We start from the raw sequence: 23,868 nt of genomic DNA, 5'->3' as shown, positions 1-23,868 counted from the left end.
GTCACCCAAATCAAAGTGGAATTAAAAACTGACAGACATCTTTTAATTTTTTTTTTGTTGGTTCACTTGTGTTGTCAGCCCAAGTGTCGCCCACAAGACTTTCAGATTGAGTTGAGCATGTAGCTAACATTTTAAAATGTGCAAAGCTGTTTGGATAAACTTCAAAAATGGATTGGAAATCAGTCTAGTCTTGATCATACTTTGAAGCTTATGAATCCTGGGGTTGTATTTGTGTGCGTGTGTGTAAGTATTTGTGTATATATGTATATATACACTTTTTTAATCTCTTTCCATGTCCCATTTCATTTGTCACAGTGTACCCTTGCAGTATTTTCAGTGTGGCTAGGAAAGGCTTTCTCATGAGCACTTCACTATGCAAAATTGCCAGTTTAGATTTAGACTGATCAGATGTTAGAGATAATTACCAGAAAGCTTCTGAATGCTTCTGGGTCCCTGCTGCACTTTGGGACTGTCACCTCCCGCTATGGGTGGCTGTGGTGGGTTGACCCTGCCTGGCTACCAGGTGCTCACCAAGCTGCTCCATCACTCCTCCTCCATCAACAAGATGGGGAGAAAATATGATGAAAAGCTCGTGAATTGAGATAAGGACAGGGAGATCACTCAGTAGTTACTGTCACAGGCAAAACAGACTCGACTTGGGGAAATTAATTTAGTTTATTGCCAATTAAACAGAGTAGGAGAATGAGAGGTAAGAACAAATCTTAAAAACACCTCCCACCCATCCCTCCCTTTTTCCCAGGCTCAACTTCACTCCTGACTCTTCTGCCTTCTTCCCTTGAGAGGTGAAGGGGGATGGGGAATGGAGGATAACACTTCGTCTCAGCCCCTCCTTTGTCATCACACTCTTCCCTGCTCCCCTGTGGCGTCTCACCCACAGGATACAGTCCTTCATGAACTTCTCCAATATGGGTCCTTCCCACAGGCTGCAGTTCTTCAAGAACTGCTTCAGCGTGGGCCCTTTCCATGGGGTGCAGTCCTTCAGAAACAGACTGCTCCAGCGTGGGTCCCCCATGGGGTCACAAGTTCTGCCAGAAAACCTGCTCCTGTGTGGGCTTCTCTCCACCAGCTACAGCTCCTGCCAGGAGCCTGCTCCAGGGTGGGTTCTCCGCAGGCTGCAGCTTTGTTCAGGGCACATGCACCTTCTCCAGCATGGGGTCCTCCACAAGCTCCACCATGGACCTCCATGGGCTGCAGGGGGACAACCTGTGTCACCATGGTCTTCACCATGGGCTGCAGGGGAATTTCTGCACTGGAGCCTGGAGCACCTCCTTTCCCTCCTCCTTCACTGACCTTGGTGTCTGTAGGGCTGTTTCTCTCCCGTTTTTCTCACTCCTCTCCCCCAGCTGCTCTGCAGTGTTTTGTACCCTTTCTAACATATGTTATCATACAGGTGCTACCAACATCACTGATAGACTCAGCTTTGGCCAACGACGGGTCTGTCTTGGAGCCAGCTGGAACTGGCTCTTTCTGACATGGGGGCAGCTTGGGGCAAAAAGGAAACTTTCCTGGATTTGGACTTTGTGGGATCCCAAGCGCTGTGTGATATTTGCTGGAGAGAGGAGTATTGTAGACACCAGTCTTGTGTTGTATTTCTGCTGTGCCACAGCACGCTGGTTTTTTAGTTTTTGATATTACTGGGTTACAAGTAATAATGAAGTAATGACAAAGCTTTATAATTAAGAAGCGATTTGCAGCTTCCTAAGTGCAAGAATCTCTTAAACACCCCCTAGATCTGACTTGGCCTAAATTGATTTGGCAGTGTTCAGAAAGCTTGTCAAGTGTGTGATGACTGTCCAGCTCTCTGGTGATTGGGGTGCCTTTTGGTGCTGAGGTGATGCCAGGTAAGTTAGAAGCTTCTGTTCCCCCTCAGTCTAAATTCCGTCTGTGATGGGTGTCTCACAGCAGAATTAAGACTTGTCCAGAGTGTTTCTCGGTTAGTTTGGATGCAAGAGCTGGAGAAAGATAAACATTACAGGAAAGACATGTGCCTGAACAGTACCGTTGAGTTATCAAGCAAAGGCACACATGCTGTGAGGAAGTAGCATTTTTAAGGTTTTAAGTAGGGGAAAAAGTAAACCCAAATGTGTATGCATCTTGAGTAGCCTAGTTGATGAGACCGCAGACCCTGGTTGAGTTTGTGCCTGTTACAGAATCCAGTTCAGTCATAAAACATAGACTGGGAAGAGACTTGTAAGATCTCCAGTAGGCAGAATCTCCCCCGTTCTCACACTTGTGTTGTGTTGCCATGAGTAGGATGGGCCTGTTTGCATTGCTAAAGAAGGATATATTGGTTATGATTAAGCAGCGTGGAAGAATTGAAGCTGAGGCTTGGTTTAAAGGAGACTTAATTGACCAGTTATTGTCTTGTCATGAGGATTTTTAGGTGTTTCCAGTTATGCTAAGCCTCTAGTCAAAGCAAAGCAATATAACTCTCAGCATTTGCAAAGCTGGTAGCCTATAGGCTTTCACCATATCAAAAAGCAGTTTCACCCGTCTTACGCTTTGGAAGGCATAGAGTTATTTAAATCCTGATCAGAACAAAACTAAATATATGCGGGAACTTTTCGGATGTATGAAAGCCTCTGAATTAAAAGCATCAGCAAGTGAGGGTTTTCTGTGCTTGTGGCATATAAATTCAGTGGGCAGCAGGAGTGCCAGCTCTGTTTATACTGTCTTTTCAAGGTACCTTGCCTTTGTCTGAGTGGTGAGAGAGGGCAGCTCGTTCCCCAGTGTTTTGCCTTCATGTAGAAGCAGCAGAAACCTTGCATTTGCTTGTTTATTTTTTTAATAACAGGCCAGGTGATAAGGAACCTATGTGCTTAGTGCTAAGTTAAGGTGACAGAATAGAGGTTGGATTAGGAGGTGCTCAGTGTTGCTGTGGTTAAGCTGTAATTCACACTTACACCAAGGTTTCAACCTTTTAAAGATTTAAGAGTGAAAGCAAGTCTAGTAGATGTGCATTGTGAGAATAATCCTCTAAAAGCAGGGTCCTTCCACGCAGAAGAGGCAGCCTTTCTCGGGTAGCTTTGGAAGATGTGTTCTTCCCATAGAATCCCTCCCTCACGCTGTCCTTTGTGTTGATTTTGAAAACTGGGAATAATTATACCTTGAGTTTTAGATATTTTGTACTTTCAAAAATAACTTTAGGGGAAGAGGTTCCTACCTTGTGAAGCCTTGCATTTTTAAGCAAGTAGGGTAGCTTTTCTGGGTTTTGTTTTGCTGGGTTTTTATCACTTCTTTTGAGCTTGAAATAGAACTAGGCATCTAGCTTTTGGGAAGCAATCTCAAAAGGGTTTTGGTTTTACAGCATCCTGCTGATCTAAGTCTTGTTGTTGAAGGACACAAAGGAAGGAAGAGTGTGGTTTCTGTTTTTTCTATATTTTTTCACTTGCTCGCTGCCACCTGTATCTTTGTTTTACTTGGGAAATTTATATCCATATCTGGACTGTTGAATATGCATTCTTATGCACACCAAAGTAAGAATGCTTAGTAGGCACTTCATCTCATTTGGAAAATCACACCGTTTGTAGTGCCTAAAGATGAGCTTAGGGAGGCAGGGTAGAAAGTTTGGGCTAAAGTTATGTTGCATTACTTGAATTGATTGCTAGACAGAGTAAAGTCTAGGTTGTATAGAAAAGTTTTACCACTTAACTCGGTGCAGATATTTTATTTTCTTATAAGTAAGATAAGTTCCTGTTCTGTAAAGTGGGCATCTAAGTAAAGGAAGAGAAAACCAATTAGAGCTCATACTGATGATGAGTGAGTGCAAGGCTTATTAGACATCAGAACAAGACACATGACACAGTATTGGCCCTCCAAGGCCATGGAAAATGTGGTTCCTGTTCGACATGTGGTGTGTGCAACAGAACTTAAGTTGCACTGAAAACCAGCTTCTACGCAGGGTCTATTCAAGCAGTTATGTGGATGTTGCAGCATTGGTTTAAAATCAACCCTTTGCATTACACTGAAACAAAACTTTAGAAACTCTTATTATTTAGGACGTATGCAGGGGTAACTTAACGTTCCTTTCACTCTTCTTAAATCATGACCTTACCTTGCTTTTGCGTTCGTTGTGTGAGTACCCTGGTGTGCTGCACTCATGGTTCCACAGAAATGAAACAGGACCCCGTGGGCTTGAAGCTGACTGTCAGCTTCAAGTATTTCACTGAATCAGGGTCACGGAGCGTGTGCCTTGATTTTGTGATACTGTATGTTAGCTGTAGAAGATCTGTAGGAAGTAAATACTGCTTTCTCTGCTATTGTGGAGGTTAATGTCTTGGGTTAGTGACTCAGTATTACCAAATCTCTTGATGGTATCTCAAACTTACGATATTTAATGCTTTCTGTGCTTTTTATTAAGCCCCAGGTTTTGGAATCGTGTTCGTGTTAAAGCAAAACAGAAATTTTCACAGTTATGGGAAAAAAGTTTGAAAAACACTTGGGCATCAGTGAAAGCTCAAAACTTCGAAGAGGAACAGATCTTCCACGAGAATAAATGAAACCCTTTATTCTTAAGCAAAGCTTATAACTTGGTGAAGACCAGATGTGTGTTTTTTTCATATACAGATTGGCAGCTGTTGGAAGTACTTTGATTCAGTTTTTATTCCGGACTAATTTGTAGTTGCAGCCAAATAACTTCAATAACATGAAGCTAATTATGTTATGGTTTTGTGTTTTTGTTTGTTTGTTTTCTACCTCCTAGGGTCTAGTTTCAAATTTAACTCTTGATCAAGACATACTTGTTGAATGGGAAATCTACCCTCTAGACATAGATGGAGCAGTGAACCGTGACATTAATGGCCACCTTGACCGACCAAAGAGATCTGTTGGCAGTCCACTGAGTTATGAAGCACCTACTTTTTACACTGGTGTACTTTCAATTCCGGGAGGGATTCCAGACTTGCCTCAAGACACCTATGTCAAGTTTCCTGGCTGGACAAAGGTACCACTTTTTGCTATAAGAACTTGAAGTCTGCTCGGAAAGCTACCAAAACTTCTATATACAATCAAAGTCCACCTCTCTTGGATGGGTAGAAGTTGATTGTAGTGGTGAGGTGTCTCAAATGTATTTAAATGACTAGGAAATGGATTCCTTGCTTTAAGTAAATCTGGAGATAAATCATTAAGAGAAGGGAAACATATTCAAAAGAGACATGGTATTGGTCTAGAAAGTGGAGCATCACCAACCCTCCCCCTAGTTTTTCAACAATCAGAAATATGAACTGTCAGGCTATTTAGAAATGCTGTGTTTAGTTGTGTTGGGTCTTGAGATGTGGAGCAGAAACAGCTTTTTGGAGGAAGAAGTGAATACATGCCTTGTGATAAAACAATTGTTTATTCTGGAGGAAGTGAGATGCTACAGGACACTTTCTTGGTTATATTGATTGATTAAAAGTAACCAAGAACATGTTTGCGGTGTTGTGTGAGGAGCTATGGATCCTGTTACAAAGCATAGAGAGAGCTGGACGCAAGTGCTGGTGTTGTGCCCATAGATGTGGATCCAATGCATGGAAGATGTTACTGCTTGTCTTCTGGAGGTTACCTGTGACTGGACCGAACTGATCAGAGAGCACTGCCATGAGAAGCTTGTGGGCAGGTCTCTGTTAATGGGAACTTCTCACAGGGCTGGAGCATAGCTAGAGCAGCAGAGAGTGTGTTTTCACAGTGTCGTGTTTGAAACAGCCAGCATGCAGGATGTGTAAGGACCAGCTCAGCTAGCTGGTGGGAGGCACAGAGAGCAGAATGTGTGCACTGAAGTGCCACTCCTCTTGGAGGCCTAAGCATTTAAGTCCAGGCTTCAGGGAAGTGTCTGTAATAGTGGTAGGTAGCAAAATTACTCCTTTCTGAAACAATTAGTTTACTGCTATTAAAACAGAGTAGAAGGAGTTGCTGGTGGTGTAGCTACAGTATTGTAGTGGTTAAAGCACTTCCCAATATGTAGAAGACTGATTCACTGCAGGCACTTAGTGTTGCTGGCACTGAGCTTGGACGAGGAAGTCTGACTTAGTCCCTGTTCCTATATATGTGCATATCTTACACAACTGCTGAATAAAATCCAGAAATAGCTTTTTGCACAGGAACTAGAATCTGAGGCTTTTGCAGTAAATTCTGTGACCCCATGAATCATAAATCTTCTTCGGGAAGTGAGATGACCATACCTGCCTGTTGGCAAACTCATCTTTGAAATGCAAGTGAGTCCAAGAATTCTCATGTATTGGTGGGAATCTTTTCCTCTGATCTGTTGAACATAGAAACCTCTGTTTTACATAGTTTGCACACCCTCTAAAGCAGTCAAGGTGAAGAGATCCCAGACAAACTGTAAATAGGGCTATTGAATTGATCCTTCAAGATTTATGTGGATTGGACCGAGGTATTAAATAAGATACCCCAGAGTAATAAGATTGAGGTGATACTGGGTGTGGAAACTGAGACTTCCAGGTAACTGTACCAATGAGCAAATGCCTTTAAGGCAGAGGGCCATAAAGGTTTAAATTCACTAAGGTCCCACTGGATCTGGCCCTTAATTCCTTGAGTGGCACTGTATAAATTGCTGATGCCAAGGTGTGGAGAGGGACTTTTAATAGGGGTTAAAACCCACCTGTTTGAGTAGTTGGAAACAACACGTACCCAGAAAACACGTAGTTCTAATGGTGATCCTGCTTTTGCCTATGAAGACAAGAAATATGACACGCTGGACAGCCTAGAAGAAGGGCGCAGCATTAACAGTCATGACCTATGTTGTAGCTCGCTTGCCTTCAGTGGTTTTTAAACCCTTCACTATTAATAAAACTTTCTCCACCCTTGCTTGAGGAAGCACGATGCCCTTAAGCGTACATGCTTCTGAATGTATGGTTAGATTTATCAGACATTTTTATTTTCTTCAACAGAAAAGAGGATTTAGAGTCAGGACTGTTCCTGATTTCTGTGGAATCATGGGTGGTAGTGGCTGACCCTGCTAAAGGAAATCTTGTTACTGGAGATAGAAGTCCCCCCTCCTTTATTTTGTCTAGAGCATATTTATTGGTAGTGTGTATAGTGTCATGATTTGCTGGTTTAGGGCATGCAAACTCTTGAGTGTGCAGTCTTTAGAAACTGCAGTGTTAATAAGTACAGTTTGGAGTTAAGAAATTAAGTTCATAGCTTTACTGGAAAAATGAGTTACAGCTAGTGAGTGATTAAGATCAGAAACAGAGACCTGTCTGATCATATCTCCTGTGTTACAACTTTAATGCAGTTGATTCCTACAGTAAACTCCTACTTCCCCCAGGGTTACAGTCACTCTCTGTAGTAGGTGGGCTCCTGTCTGGTGGGTACGCTCACTAATTCATTTTGTGTGTGGGGAGGTTGCATTAATGCCGTGTTTTCTTCTAAAACTACTACAGAAGCAGAGTAGTGAGCCTGAATAAATAGCTCGTCTCTTGCCTTTTAATACAGCAAAAAAAAGCCACAAAGCAAGATAAACTTGATTTAAAAAAAAAAAGTTTGAGGTCACAGTTTATTAACACCTTGGCAGAACTGTGCAAGATAGGATCTTAGAGCACAGAAGTAGATACAGAGCTGAAATAACTCACCTGAGTTTGCAAATGTACCAGCTCCTTATAAAATTTCTCTTGTGAGTTTCATAAAATTTGTTTCATAAATACTTGAAAACACAAGAAAAACACTCCCAAACAGCTTGAACAGCAGTACTCACTACATTACAATTGTGCTGCTGTAAATCCTTTAAAAGTATTATTCAGATTTCAGCTGAGACAACTTCAGAAATCACCAAGAGTGCACTAAAAGTCCTTACTTTCAGACTGATTCAGACTATGTTATTTTTATCCGTGTACATCAATGCCATGAGTTAGTTTGGTTTTCCTCTATATTCTAATTACCAAAAGCCAAAGCAAGAGGGAAAACACAAATGCAGTTATCTGTTCCCATCCCTTTTCTTGTCCACTGAACTCTTGTTTGACATATAGTGAAAAGACACTTCGGAGGCGTAAAAGCAAATTATTTGTCCAAATCAGCTGTGTATCCTCCCTTATGTCTTGTTTAACGAACCAAGATTCAGCTCAGCTCAGTAGGAGTCCATTTGCAGTTTTACTGCACATTCTGCAACTCACTAATTTATCGACTTTTGGAAAAAATCTGCATTTGTGTCGCTTCAATGTGTTTATTTTGTGGTGTATAAATGACTGTTTTGACTTTTTTCTTTTTCCTCTTGCCCAGTTTTGTTTCATCTTTCGAACTTAAGGTATTTATAATGTTAGAACACTATTTTGAACTAGTGGTTCTGGCCGCCTTTGCTATAAAAAGTAATTTAAAGAGTTTGTATGCTAAGTTAACCACAATTTCATTGAACTTAAATTAATGCTAGCATACCCTCAAAGATTTTAATGGTTGTAGGTAACTGCAACAAAATACAGTACTCTTGCAGTGTGATTTCACAAATCCTTTTCTTGACTAAGCTATTACAATACACATCTGAATTTCATGTGTCTAGACAAGCTGTATCTTTTTCATGAAATTATGCAACAGAAAGGGACTACCAAGATAGTGTAGTCTTACACTGGTACAGACAGCCATAACAGAATCAGAATCTGCTTTTTTCTTTTGTGAGATCTTTCTCCTTTTAACAATCGGCTTCAAGCAAATACGATTTTCAGGTTTGCTTTGATCTGAAACTTGGTACAAAATTCAGTGCCAGGAACCTGCAATTGTGTTTTCCTAAGCATTGTCATATTTGGAATTACTGCAGTATTTGACTACTTTCTTTTTAAATATTAATGATGGCTTTAACTCATCAGGTAATTTAAATTCTTTTGACTGTCTTTAGCATTCTCTTGAACAGATTTTCTACCTTTGTATTCTATCAAATTGAAGGATGGAGGAAATTCAGTTACTATGCAAAGAGCATTATGCTTAAAGCTATTTCCTCATTTGATCTCTGTCAAATTATTAAGATGTTGTTATTTTTTCTTTCTTTCTTCACAGGGGCAAATTTGGATCAATGGCTTTAATCTTGGTCGCTACTGGCCGGACCGTGGTCCTCAGCTGACCCTTTTTGTTCCAAGGAATATACTTGTTTCATCAGTGCCAAACAACGTAACAGTGTTGGAGCTGGAGTGTTCTCCCTGCAGCACCCAGGCATGCGAGATAGAATTTGTAGACAAACCTAATATCAATGCAACCACACAGTATGGAAACGATGCCCCCCAACTCTTCGTTAGAGACATACGGCTGAACCATCCATAATGATTTGAGTATTTCCTTAGCTTACCCCACTTTGCTTCCCTTTCCCTCAAATCATACTTCCCCTTTTTAAAGCCTCAGTGTTAATCGGTAAGTTATTTAGCTGAGGCAACTTTTTCAATTTTTCAAAGACTTGTTTTGGTTTTTTTTAAATCTGCTGGAGTGAAATACTGAAATTCTCTTAAAAAAATAAAAGCTGTAGCTTTACAATTTGCCTTGGACTGTGAAATTGAACTTAACTGGAAGATAATGTTCGCATCAGTCTAGTAAAAACGTAGTCCTTGTAGGCTGCTTACATTACAGGAACCCTCTTATGCTTTTCTTTTTTTACCATGTTCTGCAACGGGAGAGGAGCCTACAAAAGGGTTGCACAGTCTCACTAGCTTGCTGTTTGCTCGTGTGGACTGGTAGGTCAGAGCTGCCAATAGACTAGACACTTTAAGCTGATTTTATCATGTGGTTAGTATCAATATTCTGAAGGGGCTCGCTGCCAATGTTGAGCAGGCATCGTTTGTTTTCACCTCTGTGCAAGTGACCTTGGAAAAATTTCAATTGGTTTCTCACGGGAACAGCGAGAAGAACGGTGGAAGAAAGCACTCAAATGCAAGCTGGTCCAAACAGCAGTAACGTGGAGGGACCTTGTAGTCTGCATCTCTCCCCTCTTGGAAGCCAATTTACTGCTTCACTTCTGTCTCTGAAGATTTAAGTAAATAGATAAGTACAAGGACATACGTAAAATTTAGGCTGCATTGCTTGGACTGTTGCCTCTGATTAACCTGCCTGCAGAATGTAGTCTTAAAATGAGCCACTTTTCCTTCTAATGGATACTTTTTCCTCTTTCCCTCCCCCCCCACCCCCAATGGGCCTGGAGTACCTGTTTTTCATAGGCCAGCACCTTGGAAGTGGAAGGCTTTAAGTTAAAGAATTTTAATTCTCTTTTAGTCATTAATTCACATCTTCTGATTTGTTCCGGTAAACTAATGATCTTTGTAAGTGCCTGATATTTGCAAAGGTGTGCAACCTCTGTCAGTAAAGTTGACTTTCTACAACAGACTGAATCTTCTTTTTGATTTTTATGAGTTTGATGTCAATCATGCAAACTCCTTGGTAAGATTTAAACAACAAAAGATTAAAATGATGGAATCAAGTATTTTCGTAATCTGTGGTGTCTTCTTTTGATTTTTGTCTGACATTGTGTCCTGGTTTTGTGGGGTAAAATTTATAGAATCAAGTTTCTGTTACATTTTGTTTCAGTCTGTGGCCAGCTGTGGGATGGTGATCAAGGCCATCAGCAGTGAGAGCCAGGGCAGCTGCCCCAGGCTGGCCCACAGGTGTGTGCTGTGACATTAACCTCACCTTCACTATAAAAGGGAAAGCTGGATGGGGAGGAGGAGGCTCTTTGGTCTGTTCTCCTCTCTCCTCTTCTCAATGGTTACTATCCCTGGAGGGACTTGCCATCACTCTATGAGCTAAGTATAATTTTGTGTCTTTTGTATTAGCATTGATATTGGTTTTTTTATTTATTAAATCTGTTTAAATTTCAACCCACGAGTCTCCCTCCTTTTCCCAATTCCCTTTCTCAGTTGGGGAGGGGAGACTGGGTGATAGAACAACTGGTTGTTGTTTAGCCCTGGGTGCAGGCTAAATGGAGACATGTTATTAAAGTGGTTTTTTAAAGATTAAATCCTTCCTGTGCTTGTTTGGAAAGGAAAAAGGGGATGAGGAAGAGTTATGAGCAGTTACAGTATTAAGGGAGAAATAAGGTTTTAAAGTCTCTATGGACAAGGAGTTCTTGTTGATGTCTCTTGTTTTCTGTTATGAAGATCGTGTGCAAAGTAAAGCAAAACAAAGTAGTTGTAACGGGCTGTGTGAACTCCAGAGGTGGCACCCTTTGTGAGATGGCCAATGCAAAAACTTGTTCATTCTCAGCTGATGAGGACTATTACTGTCACCTGAGCAGAGAGTGAAAAGGAGCACCACTCCCTTGAGTATCTACATCTCTGCTATGTGTTTGATGGGCTTTCAAACCAGACACAAGGCTCACCTGAGCCAGGGAGTTTCTACTCTTAAATTCCCACCGCAAATGCAAACTGTAGTGGCTGGGGGCTGTGTGTTCAATACCTGACACGCTTCATTCTTGGAGTAAAGTATGTCTCGCCCTGACCCCAGATTGTTTTGTTTTTTTTTCTTGGCACCATCCCTGTGCAGACCCGGAACATGCTCTGCAAGCAGTTTATTATGAAGTATTAATTATCTCAGAGCCAGGCCTTGAAAGTAAGGAATGGAACAGAATCAGTTTCATACCGGCTGTGGGTTTTGTGGCTTGAAGCGTGCAGCATGACAGTACTATTTAGATGTTATTCCTACAACAGTTCAGTGCTTTAACAGCCAGGAGTATTTTTATTTTTCTGCCAGTTAGTGCTGTGAGGGGAGTGGAACTCCTGGGTCTCATTCTAACTTCATTTCGTTTTACATCAGACTGGTGAAAACGTAGTGTAATCCATGAGACTTCACTTTTTGCCATAACTCTGTGATATTACAAGCAGAAAGGCTTTGCATCAAGGATTACAAATGTGCAACTGGTTAGATATAAGACTAACAAGAACAACATGGAAAAAATGGGCTTAAAGTTTTTCAAGTAGGGCTCTAAATAGCTTCCTTAGCACACCTGCCTGTTTACAGCTTTCAGTGATCTCTTGTCTACAGAAAGGAACTGAAAGTTGGGGCCCTGATTCCTAATCCTGGTCTACCTACATGAAAACACTGCTAGAGGTTGCCAAGAGGTGTGTATTTATTTGAGTATGCAGAAGGAAGGGAGGCCTCTGTGACAAGGGGCCTTCAGAGTACAGCGCTACCAAGAACAACCTGTTGTCAGTTGCTGCTGCTTTACCCCAGGATGCGTCTGTAGGTGCTGCAGGAGAGTGTTCTGCCCTGCCCATGTCTCATGCTGCATTGCTGTGCCCACACCACTGCTGCTGCTACATGGCTGGGGCTTATCCTAGGTTTCCTAGCCTTGGCACGCTGTCCTCCTGGGACTGAGTATGTGATACAGAATGGCACAGCTTGGCATTTGCTCCTTTGCAGTCTCAAGCAGGTCAGTTATTTTAACCTGTCCTCAAATGTGGTTCTATTGTCCATGTCTGGGGCTGAAAATGAAATCAGAATGAAACCTTCTGACTGAAGGCCAAATGCATAGGAGAACAGTGGCTGTGGGGGAGTTAGCTGGCTCACCTTGACCAAGTTTCAATTTGGTTTTGAAGGACATCATATGAAAACATTGTCAGACCCCTGGTTAGTATCTGTAGTGTAGCCGTGTGATCTGTTCCAGATGCTGAAGCTCAGTGGGACAGTCTCTCTGGTGGAGCCAGCTGCCTCCTGAAGGCATGGCAAGAAGGAATATTCCTAACGCTAAAATTGTGGCTCCTCAAATGTTCCCTTCTGCCTGTCCTCGGGAATTTGCAAGTGCTTTGCTGGCACAGCAGCTGAAAAATGGGCACAGTGTTTTCTGCTTTCAGCAGATCAGTGCAAATCTGGTATTTAGTCAGAATCAGTCTGTGGGGAGAAGTGGAGATTTTACACTAGCCCCACCTGGAAGGTAGGTGTGATCTTTGCAATTCTCTTGGGGAGTGCTGTTTGAAATCTGCCCCTGGAGTGTAGCTATAGGGGCTCAGCTTAGCACAGATATTTTTTCCAGCCCTGGAGTGGGATCTGTAATCCTGCCTACGTGTGAATAAAGGCCTTTTAAATGTGATTCCCTGGGATGAATGAGCTAGTAGGTGAACATGAACTGGTGAACAGTGTGCAGTAGACAGGTTACGAAATAAAATTCAGCTATGTGTGAGACTACTCTTTCCCATATGTTTATAATATAATTATCTTCCTCAGTGTTGACCAGAATTTCACAGTCCTTGAATCACTTGTGACTTGACCTTGTCCATACCCCTTTAGACTCTCTGTGCCCTTTGTAATTCTCCTGTGCAGGCAGCTCTCCATGTCTCCTTGCTCTCCCATCTCTTTGGGGGCTCCACAGTGCCTGTGGTTTTCTTTTGCAGTTTTCTGATGAAATACTCATTTGTTTGCACAGTTTGAATGTTTACATGAATCTGACTCTAGAAATAATCCTCCTGACTGGGCAGCAAACATTATCTACCTGGCAAGTGTGTCAGGCGTTCAGAAATGGCAGTTACAGCAGAATCCTGTGTTTAACAGTGTGGTCTGAAGGAGGTGATACTGAATTATCCAGACTGAGAAGGCGATCTGTTAACAAAACAATAAGTTCAGACTGTAAAGGGAAGAAATCTACTCTCTTTGGATGGATTTGGTCACTTTGATGTAATTGGATGACTGACTAGACTACTGCAGTCCCCTTGCATTCTCATTTCAGATACATTGAAATCATGGGGAACAGCAGCATCTCCGTGTGTATAAAATGGATATTCTGACAGTTTTCCTAGGATACTCTTCCTGGAAATCCATCCAGATTTGAGCAGATATCTCGCAGTGCTGACAGATCCTAACCTGAGCCTCTGACAGCAGCTTGGTTATTTACTGGCTTTGTTGTCTCTGTACCAGCAGGAAACTACTTGAGAATGTTTTTCTGTTACATGGCTTTGCAATTGCTAATCTTCTTCCTTTTTTTGCTTGCAAATGCTCTAGCATAACTTCCCGAAGGACCCCCTGATTGATGTGCAGTCCCCACATTTTTGTTTTAATCTCCTTCTATGTATCTTTTCCAGACTGCAAACACCATTTTAACAGATAATACAAGATGAAAGGTTTGTGAGATGTGATCTAGCCCTATGCCTCTTTACCCTAGGCCAATGTCATCTGTATCTAACGTATTCCCAGCGTATTTGTTTAACCTGTTCTTCAAAGTTTCCCGTGATGGAGACCCCAGACTTCCCTAGGCAAGCTATTCTAGTGTTTACTGTTAGGAAACTTGTCAACAGCTAACTGAGGTCTTCATTGCTGTATGCAAGCCAGTTACCAGTTTCACTGTCCACAGCCAACATGAAGTATGTCTTTGTGCTCTGAAACTGTTGTGTGCCCTCTCTGTTGCCTTCTCACTTCCCTGATGGACTGCATTTACAGACATTTTAAGAGGTGCAGAGCAACACAGAGAAGACTCAGCAAGGATATGAAAGGGTGACAAGGTCCTCAATGACCTGGTCCAGGTGCTGCAGAAGCTTTTTTGAAAGACACGACTGAGTTGCAAGAAAGCTGTTTTGCAAGCCAGGACTTAAAAGCGTGGTAGCCAGCCTCGAGGTCCTGGCTGGAAGATCACATGGCAATGGGAACTGGAAGCTACGCAAGAGTGACGTCTGCTTTAATGGTTCTCCTTCAACGAGAAGGCAAAGCTGAGCAGGAAGAGATGATCTTGAGACTTGATGCAAAGGGCTGAATGGAAAAACGTTGAAAAAGATGTCATGGGGAACTTTGTCATGCTTTTGCTGAATAAAGAATGTATGTTTAAAAATCCCTTTTCAAAAGGTATTTTCTGTCGCTTATTACATTATCAAAGATGGGAGTAGTCAACCAGAGTCCCTAGCTTTGGGGCAATTCTTGAAGGTATGTGTTACCTACAATAAGTTTCACAGAACTAGCGCTGGTATCTGGTCCTTGGTTATGCAGACCCCTTTCAGTAGGATATGTGGTCTCTGTGGCCAAGGAATTGGCAGCGTACTTAAGAATTCCTGTTTTGGACTTTAGCACATACACCTGTCCCTCAGGAGCCAAGTATAGATAGGACTCCAAAGTCAGGGTCTTAGGAAGGTCCCACTTTTAACTCTGCAGTGTTGTAATGGGCAGCACAGTCTTGCTCGTGCAACTCCCCAGCATGCATTCATAGCAGACTCCTTGCAAGCGTTGTGATAAGATCGCTATCTTGCACTTTGGTAACATGCTTACAGCTGCCTGACTGTAATTTAGCTTTCTTTTTTGGTAGACAAGGGGGAAAAAAAAAGACTGCCTAATGGAACTGGGAATTGAGTTTGAAACTGCAACAGAAAGGGCCTTTGTTACGTAGAGTGGATCTGTTGAATACTGGTGCAAATCCAGTAGGAAAACGTAGCTAGTATCTATGGTTTGAAAGGATTTTTCTGTGAAGTTTCTTTAGTCCTTGTAAGTATATACACTATTTTTTTAAAACTTGGTGCTTCTGTACTGAGAATATTAACTGAGCGTTTTCTGTGTTGTCTCTGGTTGTACGCCAGAGCGCAGATCTGAGCACCGTGTGGGGAAATGCCTAGCAATCGTGGGTCATGCCTCTAATGCTATGGCTAAGAAATTATTCTTCTCTGTTTCCTGTTTCATTCTTCCTTAAGTCTTGCTGGTTCTTCCTCTTGTGCTAGGGAAGTCTTATGTGTAGAGAAACTAAAAAAAATTCCCTCAATGTGTCTTTGGTTGTCTGAAGCGGAGTTGATCTCCACCCCTTCCACCTATCCTTTGTTAGTCTGCAAGCTGGATGAAGATGCCTTTGCTTCCACCTTTCTCCTTTCTTCCAAATCCTATTCAGAGGTTCCTTTTTGGAAGTCCCACAAATCTTGGTCAGGTGCACAAGCTGAACACTATGGATCTGTAGTCTAAATTTAGCCATAAGTCTCTGGTTGTGGATTTCTGCAATAGCACTCTCCCAAAGCACTTGTCTTGGGAGAAGGTGAATGGCTGTGTGGTGGCTGGAGGATCTGGATGTGTTCTTGCGCTATGGATGAAGGGGCCTTCTGAAACATAGGTGGAATTGTTGAGGAGAAGGAGGAAAAGAAGCTGATAGCTTACTTCTAACCTTCCTCATGCCATGTCTGTTACTGAGCTTTTAGACTGTAACCTTTCTCCTGTTCACTGAAAAAGTTAGTTGCTGTTTTCACAGCAGGCATGTATGGGATAAGGAAGAAGCTGTGTAGAAGGAAAATTTGCACTCCTTTCTTGCCTCCTCCATGTTAAATTTTATTTCTGGATGTTGAAACACTCCACTATACCAGTGAGGCTTCCCAGAAGACTTCAGGTTCTGAGAGATGGGTCTGGATCCTGCACACACTCTACATACCTTCTTTCAAGCTTTCTGACTTTTTTTTTCCCCCCCCTCGGTTTTAGGATGTGGTTTACATTAATCATGAATAGGTAGATCCGGTGTGCTGAAGAACCTGAGAACCTACTACTGAACTCATGAGGGGTTAGCATGATTTCCTGCAAAATTTTGTCAAAGCAGTGACTTCTGCTACAGTGCATTCCTATATTGCTCTTTTGGTCCTTTGATCCAGAGGAGCAGTATCTACTTCAAAAGGTGAAGTTAAAACAATGCGAGTCTTTTGACTACAGCCAAATGTAGACACCTGCAGACGTGACTTTATGTAAAGCACTGAGTCCACCTAGCTCGTGCCGAAATAGAAGAAAATTGCTGCTGGTTGGTATCTGCTGAAGCAGCTCTCTTTTATTTTTTCGAGTCTAACCTCTCAGGTCTGTTTGCTTTGACTCAGAGGTTTCAGAGGTGTTGAAGAAAACCTGGAGATTCTACAGATCCTTTCTAATTTTAACTGTATGATGCCAAGGCGGTGTGGTGTTTTAGTATTAGCCAAATTTTGGACTCCTCTTCATGTCTTTTATTGGAAGAAAAGGGACACACCATGCCCCACCACCACCCCAAAATTAAACTTGATCACCCATCATAGGAAATAGAGAACTTGGACAGAAGGTGCCAGTAATTCAGATGCAAGAGCAGAAGCTAGCTATGCTGAAGTTGCCCAAAAGGCTTTTTTTTTTTTTTTTAATTCTCAAGAACCCAGTCTGTGCAAAGATACTGAAACAAGATTACAGTAGTAACATACCTGACTTGCATAAAATTTGTTTCTCCTTTGTATAGGAACGGTGCTGAAACGGGGAGTGTTTAAGCACTATGGAGATACAAGCAAATAGGAATATTCAGTGTTACAAAACATGATCTGGATGAGAAGCCTTGTGAAAACAGGGGCAGGCATAATACTGTGCCAGATAAATAGTGGGTTACTTGTTGTTTTTTTTAATTTTTTTTTTGTTTTCTTTTTTCAAACACAAGCAGGTTGGCAGTGGAGAGAGGAAAGAAAATCATTTCCCTTCTGGTGCCTGCAGCCGCCACCAACCAGCTACAGGCTGTGGCCTTGCATCTCACTGAACTGGCAAAGGTGCATGATGCTGAGCTCTGTAGTTTTAAGATTTTCATAGCTACAAGTAGAAAATTTTACATGAAAGAAAGGAGATGAACTGGGGTGAAGATTCAGCTCCCATGGCTGAATGTGCAGCTTGTGGAAAATACAAAAATCCGCCTAACCGCAAGGTCGTGAATACCCGTAGCTCTGCTGGCACTTGCTCCTCAACTGCTTATCACCATCTTGTCTTCCATTTTATCCTTGCAATTCAAGGTAGAAACCATGCTTTTTCTGACAGTCCTTGATACGCATCACGTATTTTCAGTTGTTCACAGAATAAGGCTAGATGATGCCTGGTTTGGTTTCACTACGGTTTCTGGTGAGCAAGTGCCTTCTTCAGAAATACAACCACGTTGTTGTACTTGTCCTGCAAGGTGGGTGAAAGAACATTTCACAGATTCCCACCGTTTCTTTTCTCTCTGTGTAATGAGTTTGTCAAGGGTCTGTCCCATTGGCACAGCACATGAGAATGCTTTTGTCTCGGAGGCCGAGGGCTTCAAAAATAACAGAGCTTAGCTCATGTTGTTTGGTGTCTTTGTTTTCTTTTTCTCATTTAATAAAAGTGTATTTTTTATGTAAGAATAATGGTACTGAGTTTGACTGAGGTCCATCTAGCTTTGTATCCTCTTTTGAAGGTGAGCATATCTGATCATCTCTTTCTGAGTTTCAGTACCTGAAAATTTCAGGTGAAGTCTTTTTTTTCTTACTAATTTGAGCTTTTCAGTGCTTTTAAAGTCTTTTCAGTAGAAGAGACTCAGCTTTGACTGCTGATTCAGCTGCTCACTTGCCATGACTCAGTTTGCAAAAAACCCTAAAGTCTAAAGCTCTGAAAACTCTAAAGCTCACACTCTGCAATGCAAACTGGTGTACGGCGATTGAGATTATTGAAAAGCATCGGCTCTCTTTTAACAGCCTTGGTCTGTGCTCCGTAGCGTATTTTGATTTTGGGGCTTACTCACTTATTGTCAGGCTGTATGCCTTTTGATGTGAAAATGTGATGCAGGTTTGACTTGGAAAGAATGTTCCTATTCTTATGAAGTACTTATTTTTTTCCTGCTACCTGTTTTAGCGTGTTCATGCAAATTGATGAAACCCCCTGCTGATGACAAATGTCAAAAGGTGAAGTAAATCAGGCAAGCAAGTCTAAAAGGGGTAGGGGTTTTGTCTGCAAACCTTCATGATTCAGGACAACAGTCACCCATTGACTGAGAAATGTTAGGAAAAAATTGCTCAAAACCAAAGGCTTTTTTTAGAGTAATACATCATGAAGTTGTTTTTGTCTTCTCTAGAAGGAGATGAAACTTCTTGGGCTGTGAGTAAAAGAGTGTGCATGGTTCTTGACGCCTTGAGACAAGGTGAGAAATCTGGCAATGAACGGACAGATTTTTGTCTCTATAATAGCAAATACTTAGTTTCATTGTAGTACTTTTCATCTGTAAAATGCCTTGTTTTACAAGGGAGGGCAGAGTCTTGATTTCCATGTAGCAGATGCAAGAGTTGAATTGATGGAGATCCCTGGCAAGGCTGAAAAGAGCACCTTAAAAATGGCTGCTTTTTTTTTTTCCCCTTCTTTTTTTCTCTCTTTTTTTTTTTTTTTTTTCCCTCCCTCCCAGGGAGAAGTAAAGGATAAGAGTGTTACAGTCTCTTGGGCACATCGACTCTGGTCGATAGGTAGTGATGGACTTGCTTGGGCTACTTCTGCCTGGTTTAAATCTGTGACCTGATACTACAAGGAAGCCAGTGCAGATGGTGGAAGCCATCTAGTAAGCTGCAGGTAATAAAAAGTGGTTTTTCTCCTAAGCACAAGCATTGTCCACATGAACGTGAGCGGGGCCAGTTGCATTCTGCCTCAAGCTTGGCCAGGGGAGCTTCAGGTTGGACATTAGGAAGCATTTCTTCTCAGCAAGGGTCATTAGCCATTGGAAGGGGCTGCCCAGGGAGGTGGTGGAGTCACCATCTCTGGAAGGGTTTAAGAAAAGCCTGGACATGGCACTTAGTGCCCTGGTCTAGTTGACATGGTGGTGTCAGGGCAATGGTTGGACTCGATGATCCCAGAGGGCTCTTCCAACCTGGTTGATTCTGTGATTCTGGCTGATGGGTCTGTATGATGTCTCACGTACCTGGTCCTCAGCCGCTGCGCTTGTTGGAATAGACACATCTAGCTTGTGCCCTCCACTGACCAGGCAGACGTGGCTTTTGCTGTGAAGGATCTCACTAATTTTATTTTTTTTTTTTTTTGGACTGCATTTTGTTTTGCTTTTGTCAAAGCAGTAACTTTGTGGGTTCTTGCAGCCTCAGGTCTAGAAAACATGGCAGATTTTGTTAGGAGGTGTCACTAAGGTAAACATTGATACTAGCTACTTATGTGCTCTGTTGTTAGGGAGTATCAGCTTTTCTACAGCTATATCTGTATAAGTAGTTGACATTTCTAGAGCTCCTCTTACATTTTTCCAGGAACGTGGAAGCCTATACATACCCAGTGGTTTATGTTGGCGTGACAGATCATGAATTGGGCATGTGCCCTCCTGAAAATCCAGGCCACATTCAGTCCTATCATACATTATGACTGAGTTTTTTATTGTGAATTACCTTACAGAAAAGGTGAGCTTTTTTTTTTTCTGTTTATGACACAATTAGTAGTTACCCTGCATCTGTACAAAGCCATTCACAGAATTAAGAAAAAGCCACACCCCCCAAGAAAAAAAAACACACAAAAATTCTGCAGAATCTTGGATATCTAGTGCTGACCTTGCTTTTCAGTCCCTGATGCAAATTGTCAAATAATTATCACTTAAGGTGATCATTATGACCTTTCATAAATGCTAATTTGAAATTTGATCATTTAAATTTTATTCACATAGTCCCATTTTGATAGAGTCTACAAAACACGGTAGTTTTTTACACTATAGTAGTAACAGAAGTTCATTTGCTAGGCAAATTCTCACGAACAGAGTAAGCAGATTTAAAAAAAAACCCACAACAAAAAAACCCTTTTCTGTTTGGTAGTCTGATACAGTAAGATTCATCACTTTGCTGAAATTCTGCTTCTAATGCTAGCTTTTTTCCTAAACTCTGGCACATTTCTATGGGTATGTGGAATAAGCTGCTAACTGAGCAATGCAGATTTATTCTATTGAAGTTGTTAAGAAAAAATGTGTTAAATAAGACAAATCCATGAGTTCTTTCTACAATTTGTAGTTACATAAGGACTTCTGAAATTTTTTCCCCTATCAAAATAAAATTTTAATGAGAATTCAGAGCAGAAATAATGAAATATTTGATTTCTTTGGGGCTTCCCTAATATTTCTGAGGAAAGGAAGCGAGTACTGACCTGCATTATGCAAGGGTGGCTTGGTGAAGCAGAACTAAGGAGAAAACGGCCTAAATCCAAACTTCCTTTTTCTTTCCTTTTGTAAACTCTTCAGCCCCTTCTCCGTAGTGCTGCAGGTTTCTGTGTGACACCTCGCACTACGGGTTTCAGTCTTCTAGAAAGCATAAACAAGATTTTTGATAGCAAGGGCAGACCTGTGCTCTGCAGCGTCTCAGCGCTGTTTCTCTGCAAGGCCTGCAGACAACGTGGTTGCTCCTTGCGTCAACCAGCCTTATTTTCTTTCCACTCCTCGTGCTTGTGAATAAGCAACAAGGGCATAAGCCACAGGAAAAGCCAGCCTTCTCTCTCTTCTCTACGTGCTTTTTACACCTTTTCCCGCGTACTTTGGTAGCGGAAAAGGCAAGTCACTCAGTCTGCGGTCATGGTCTTACTTGTGGTCAAATTTCAGTTTACCAGTTGTGAGCGAGTACAAAGATCTCTTGTGGTCTGTCTTCACTTTGATTAAGATACTTTCGTGTTACTACTAGCTGGTACTGCTCTTTATATTTGTATGTGATGGCAACAGGCTGAAAGTCAGGGAGGGACCCTCTCTTCCATCTACCTGCCCAAACCACAATACTTCTGTGGAGATATTTTAAGGGGTGCAAAAGAGACAAATATGCTTTTCATGCAGGGATGTCCACCCATTGTTCCAATGGCTGTCCCAGGTACAAAAGTCTCTTCCTGAACTTGGCTGCTTGGAGCTTCTCAGAAGCTGATCAAATGCCACTGGCCTCTTTTGAGCAGAAGAGTGGACCTGGTAATGTCAATCTTCATTCAGTCTTTGTTGTCTTACAGGTTGCTGGCAGCACCGAGAGTCCCTTTGATGGTTTCATATCTGTGGAAACAGATCAGATTCTTGATTACTTGCTGTAGTCATTAAAAGCAAAAGCAAGGAAACAAACATCTTGGAATTTTAAAAAGTTCTGAGTGCCTTAGTAGTTTTTATTTTGCAACATCCGAAATCATAAAAAGCTGGCAGTGTGCAGTTGCTGAGCTACGTATGCTGAATGCATGCTGTTGCTCTCAAACAGGAAACTAAAAACCCAGAAAAACTTCAATATTTCCAAGATGACTTGAAATTTAAAAAAAACCACCCAACACAGAAACTAAAGGAGTATGATGCATGATGCAAATGCATGATCAGTCATGTATTTGGGCTGCATTTATACAGAGGATGAATTTTTTTTCTCTTTTAGTCACCTGCGAACAGGAATCCTTGCTCTCTGGTGTTTTAAGACAGATAACACCCTGTTACCTGCGCTAGTGAAGAACACCTTTTATGGAAGATGGCATTAACTGGTCATCTTCATCCACTTACCTCTGGGTACCCTTTAAATTAATGTGTGATGGTCCTTGCAGAACCTGGATGCAGATGGGGACTTTCCTGGCTGGGCCATTTCAGATTTGGCCACCAGAAAGGGCACAGTGTGGGCAGCTCTTCCCTGGAGTCCCCCTCTCCGAGCTGAAATGTGAATCCTCCCCAAGAAGAGCTAGGAGGGCCCTGAGAGTCTGTCAAAAATGTGTGCTGTGCTCATAATGACTGAGCTCTTGCTCTGTGCCTCAGCTCCCCTAGCTATAAGACAGCAGGTTTTAAAAAATAAGGTAAAGTGGCCAGTGATGCAGAAGAGAAGACGTTAATTACTCTTTTCAGTAGAGGTGTCATGTGCTACCATTTCTGAGAGTTCAAAGGAGGATCAGAAATAAATTAAGACAATAGCCTGAGTGTAGTCTGTGAGCAGTCCTTTTCTGAGCTGAGCACATGAGGGATATGTGGAGGGATATGCTCTGCCGAGGGAAAGAGAACAGCAGCACTGGTCAGTCATGCCAGTGCTCCATCAAGCAGCTAACACAGGACTTGGATTTTGGTGGTCTGGAAGAGACAAAGGGCTTTTCTGCTTTTGAGCCTCATTTCTGTGAGAAGTGTCTTTGCCTCATTGACTGTCCCTTAAGATGGGATTTTGTTGATTTTTCTGACGGATGTTGCTGCTGAATGACTGTGAAAAATAATCCTGGAAGCATCTAACTTGGTGTCTCCTCATTGACACCTCCACATTGGTGCCTGCTCCATTAGGAGTGATTTCTCCATGACTGCCGGTGGCACCTGCATTCATCATTGCTGTGTTACAGTAGGATGACTGCAGATACAATCAGTACTACATCGCCTTTGAATGCTCTTATCAATGCGAATACTAGAAATCTCACCACAGTTATATTGACTATTCATTTCCAGTCTCCTACTTAAGAGCTTCTTTCATGTCTGGAGTAGCAAGTCCTGTTGAGCTCTGTAGGCATTGCCTTAAGCACCATTTTAATGATCATTTTGATTGACATTACTAAATGTCTCTTGATTTCTAACTGTAAATCAAGTCAAATGGAGATATTTGCGTAAGAGATGGGAGTTGATGAGGTCAGTCTCTGCCTGTGTTGAGAGACAGATGTTGGATAAAACTGGAAACCTTTAAGAGCTCCTGGAGGAAAATGTGTGAGTGTGGATCCCTGCTGGCAGTTTCAGACTGGAACCATCCTGGTAACAGAGGAGCAATGTAGTGCCTGTTGAATTGCACTCTCCTTCAGAAGAGGTGTGCATAGCTGGTGCTGGGACAGTGGCAAGCAGTAATAGTGTGGGAAGGAGAATAGCAATTCCTTACTTTCTTTCCAGGGCTGGGTCTCAGACTGAGAGGAGCAGGTTGAGAGGAGGCTGCTGACCATGGTGCTTCTTCTGCACTGTCAAAAGGGATGAAGCTGTCTTCCAGAGTAAAAGATAAGCGTGTAATTCAGCTTTATGTTTAGGGAGTGACTGTGGTGGCCTAAGCGCTGTATGAAAACCAACCAACTTGGTTTTACCTTTTCATCATTATTTATATTTAATATAATTAAGCTGATTTTTTTCCTTTGTCTACCTTTCTATGGTGGCTTAGTGCAACTGAAGAGAGGACGCAGGCTGGCCTTCCGAGGAACTCTAATGTAAAAATGTGGGTTTACGAATGAGTCAGCTTTCCTCCACTCAAATGTCTATCCATTCTCTTTCATGGTTCAGTAGGTCTGTACATACAATCATTC

The 23,868-nt window shown here is 42.0% G+C and overlaps 1 protein-coding gene across 1 annotated transcript in view; it reads left to right on the top strand.

The window, feature by feature from the left end:
- The window catches only part of GLB1 (galactosidase beta 1), a 46,215-nt gene extending 35,809 nt beyond the window's left edge, over positions 1-10,406 (top strand). Inside the window, exons 15-16 of the mRNA XM_068404692.1 lie at positions 4,724-4,963; positions 9,001-10,406. Coding sequence (XP_068260793.1) covers positions 4,724-4,963; positions 9,001-9,261 — 501 coding nt within the window. The 3' untranslated portion in view covers positions 9,262-10,406. The remainder of the gene's footprint in view (positions 1-4,723; positions 4,964-9,000) is intronic.
- The last annotated feature ends 13,462 nt before the right edge of the window (positions 10,407-23,868 follow it).

The sequence above is a fragment of the Nyctibius grandis genome, chromosome 7 (genome assembly GCF_013368605.1).
Source record: "Nyctibius grandis isolate bNycGra1 chromosome 7, bNycGra1.pri, whole genome shotgun sequence".
Taxonomy (NCBI): domain Eukaryota; kingdom Metazoa; phylum Chordata; class Aves; order Nyctibiiformes; family Nyctibiidae; genus Nyctibius; species Nyctibius grandis.
The sequence above is the reverse complement of the archived record's forward strand: the minus strand, read 5'-3'. Positions and strand labels throughout refer to the sequence as shown.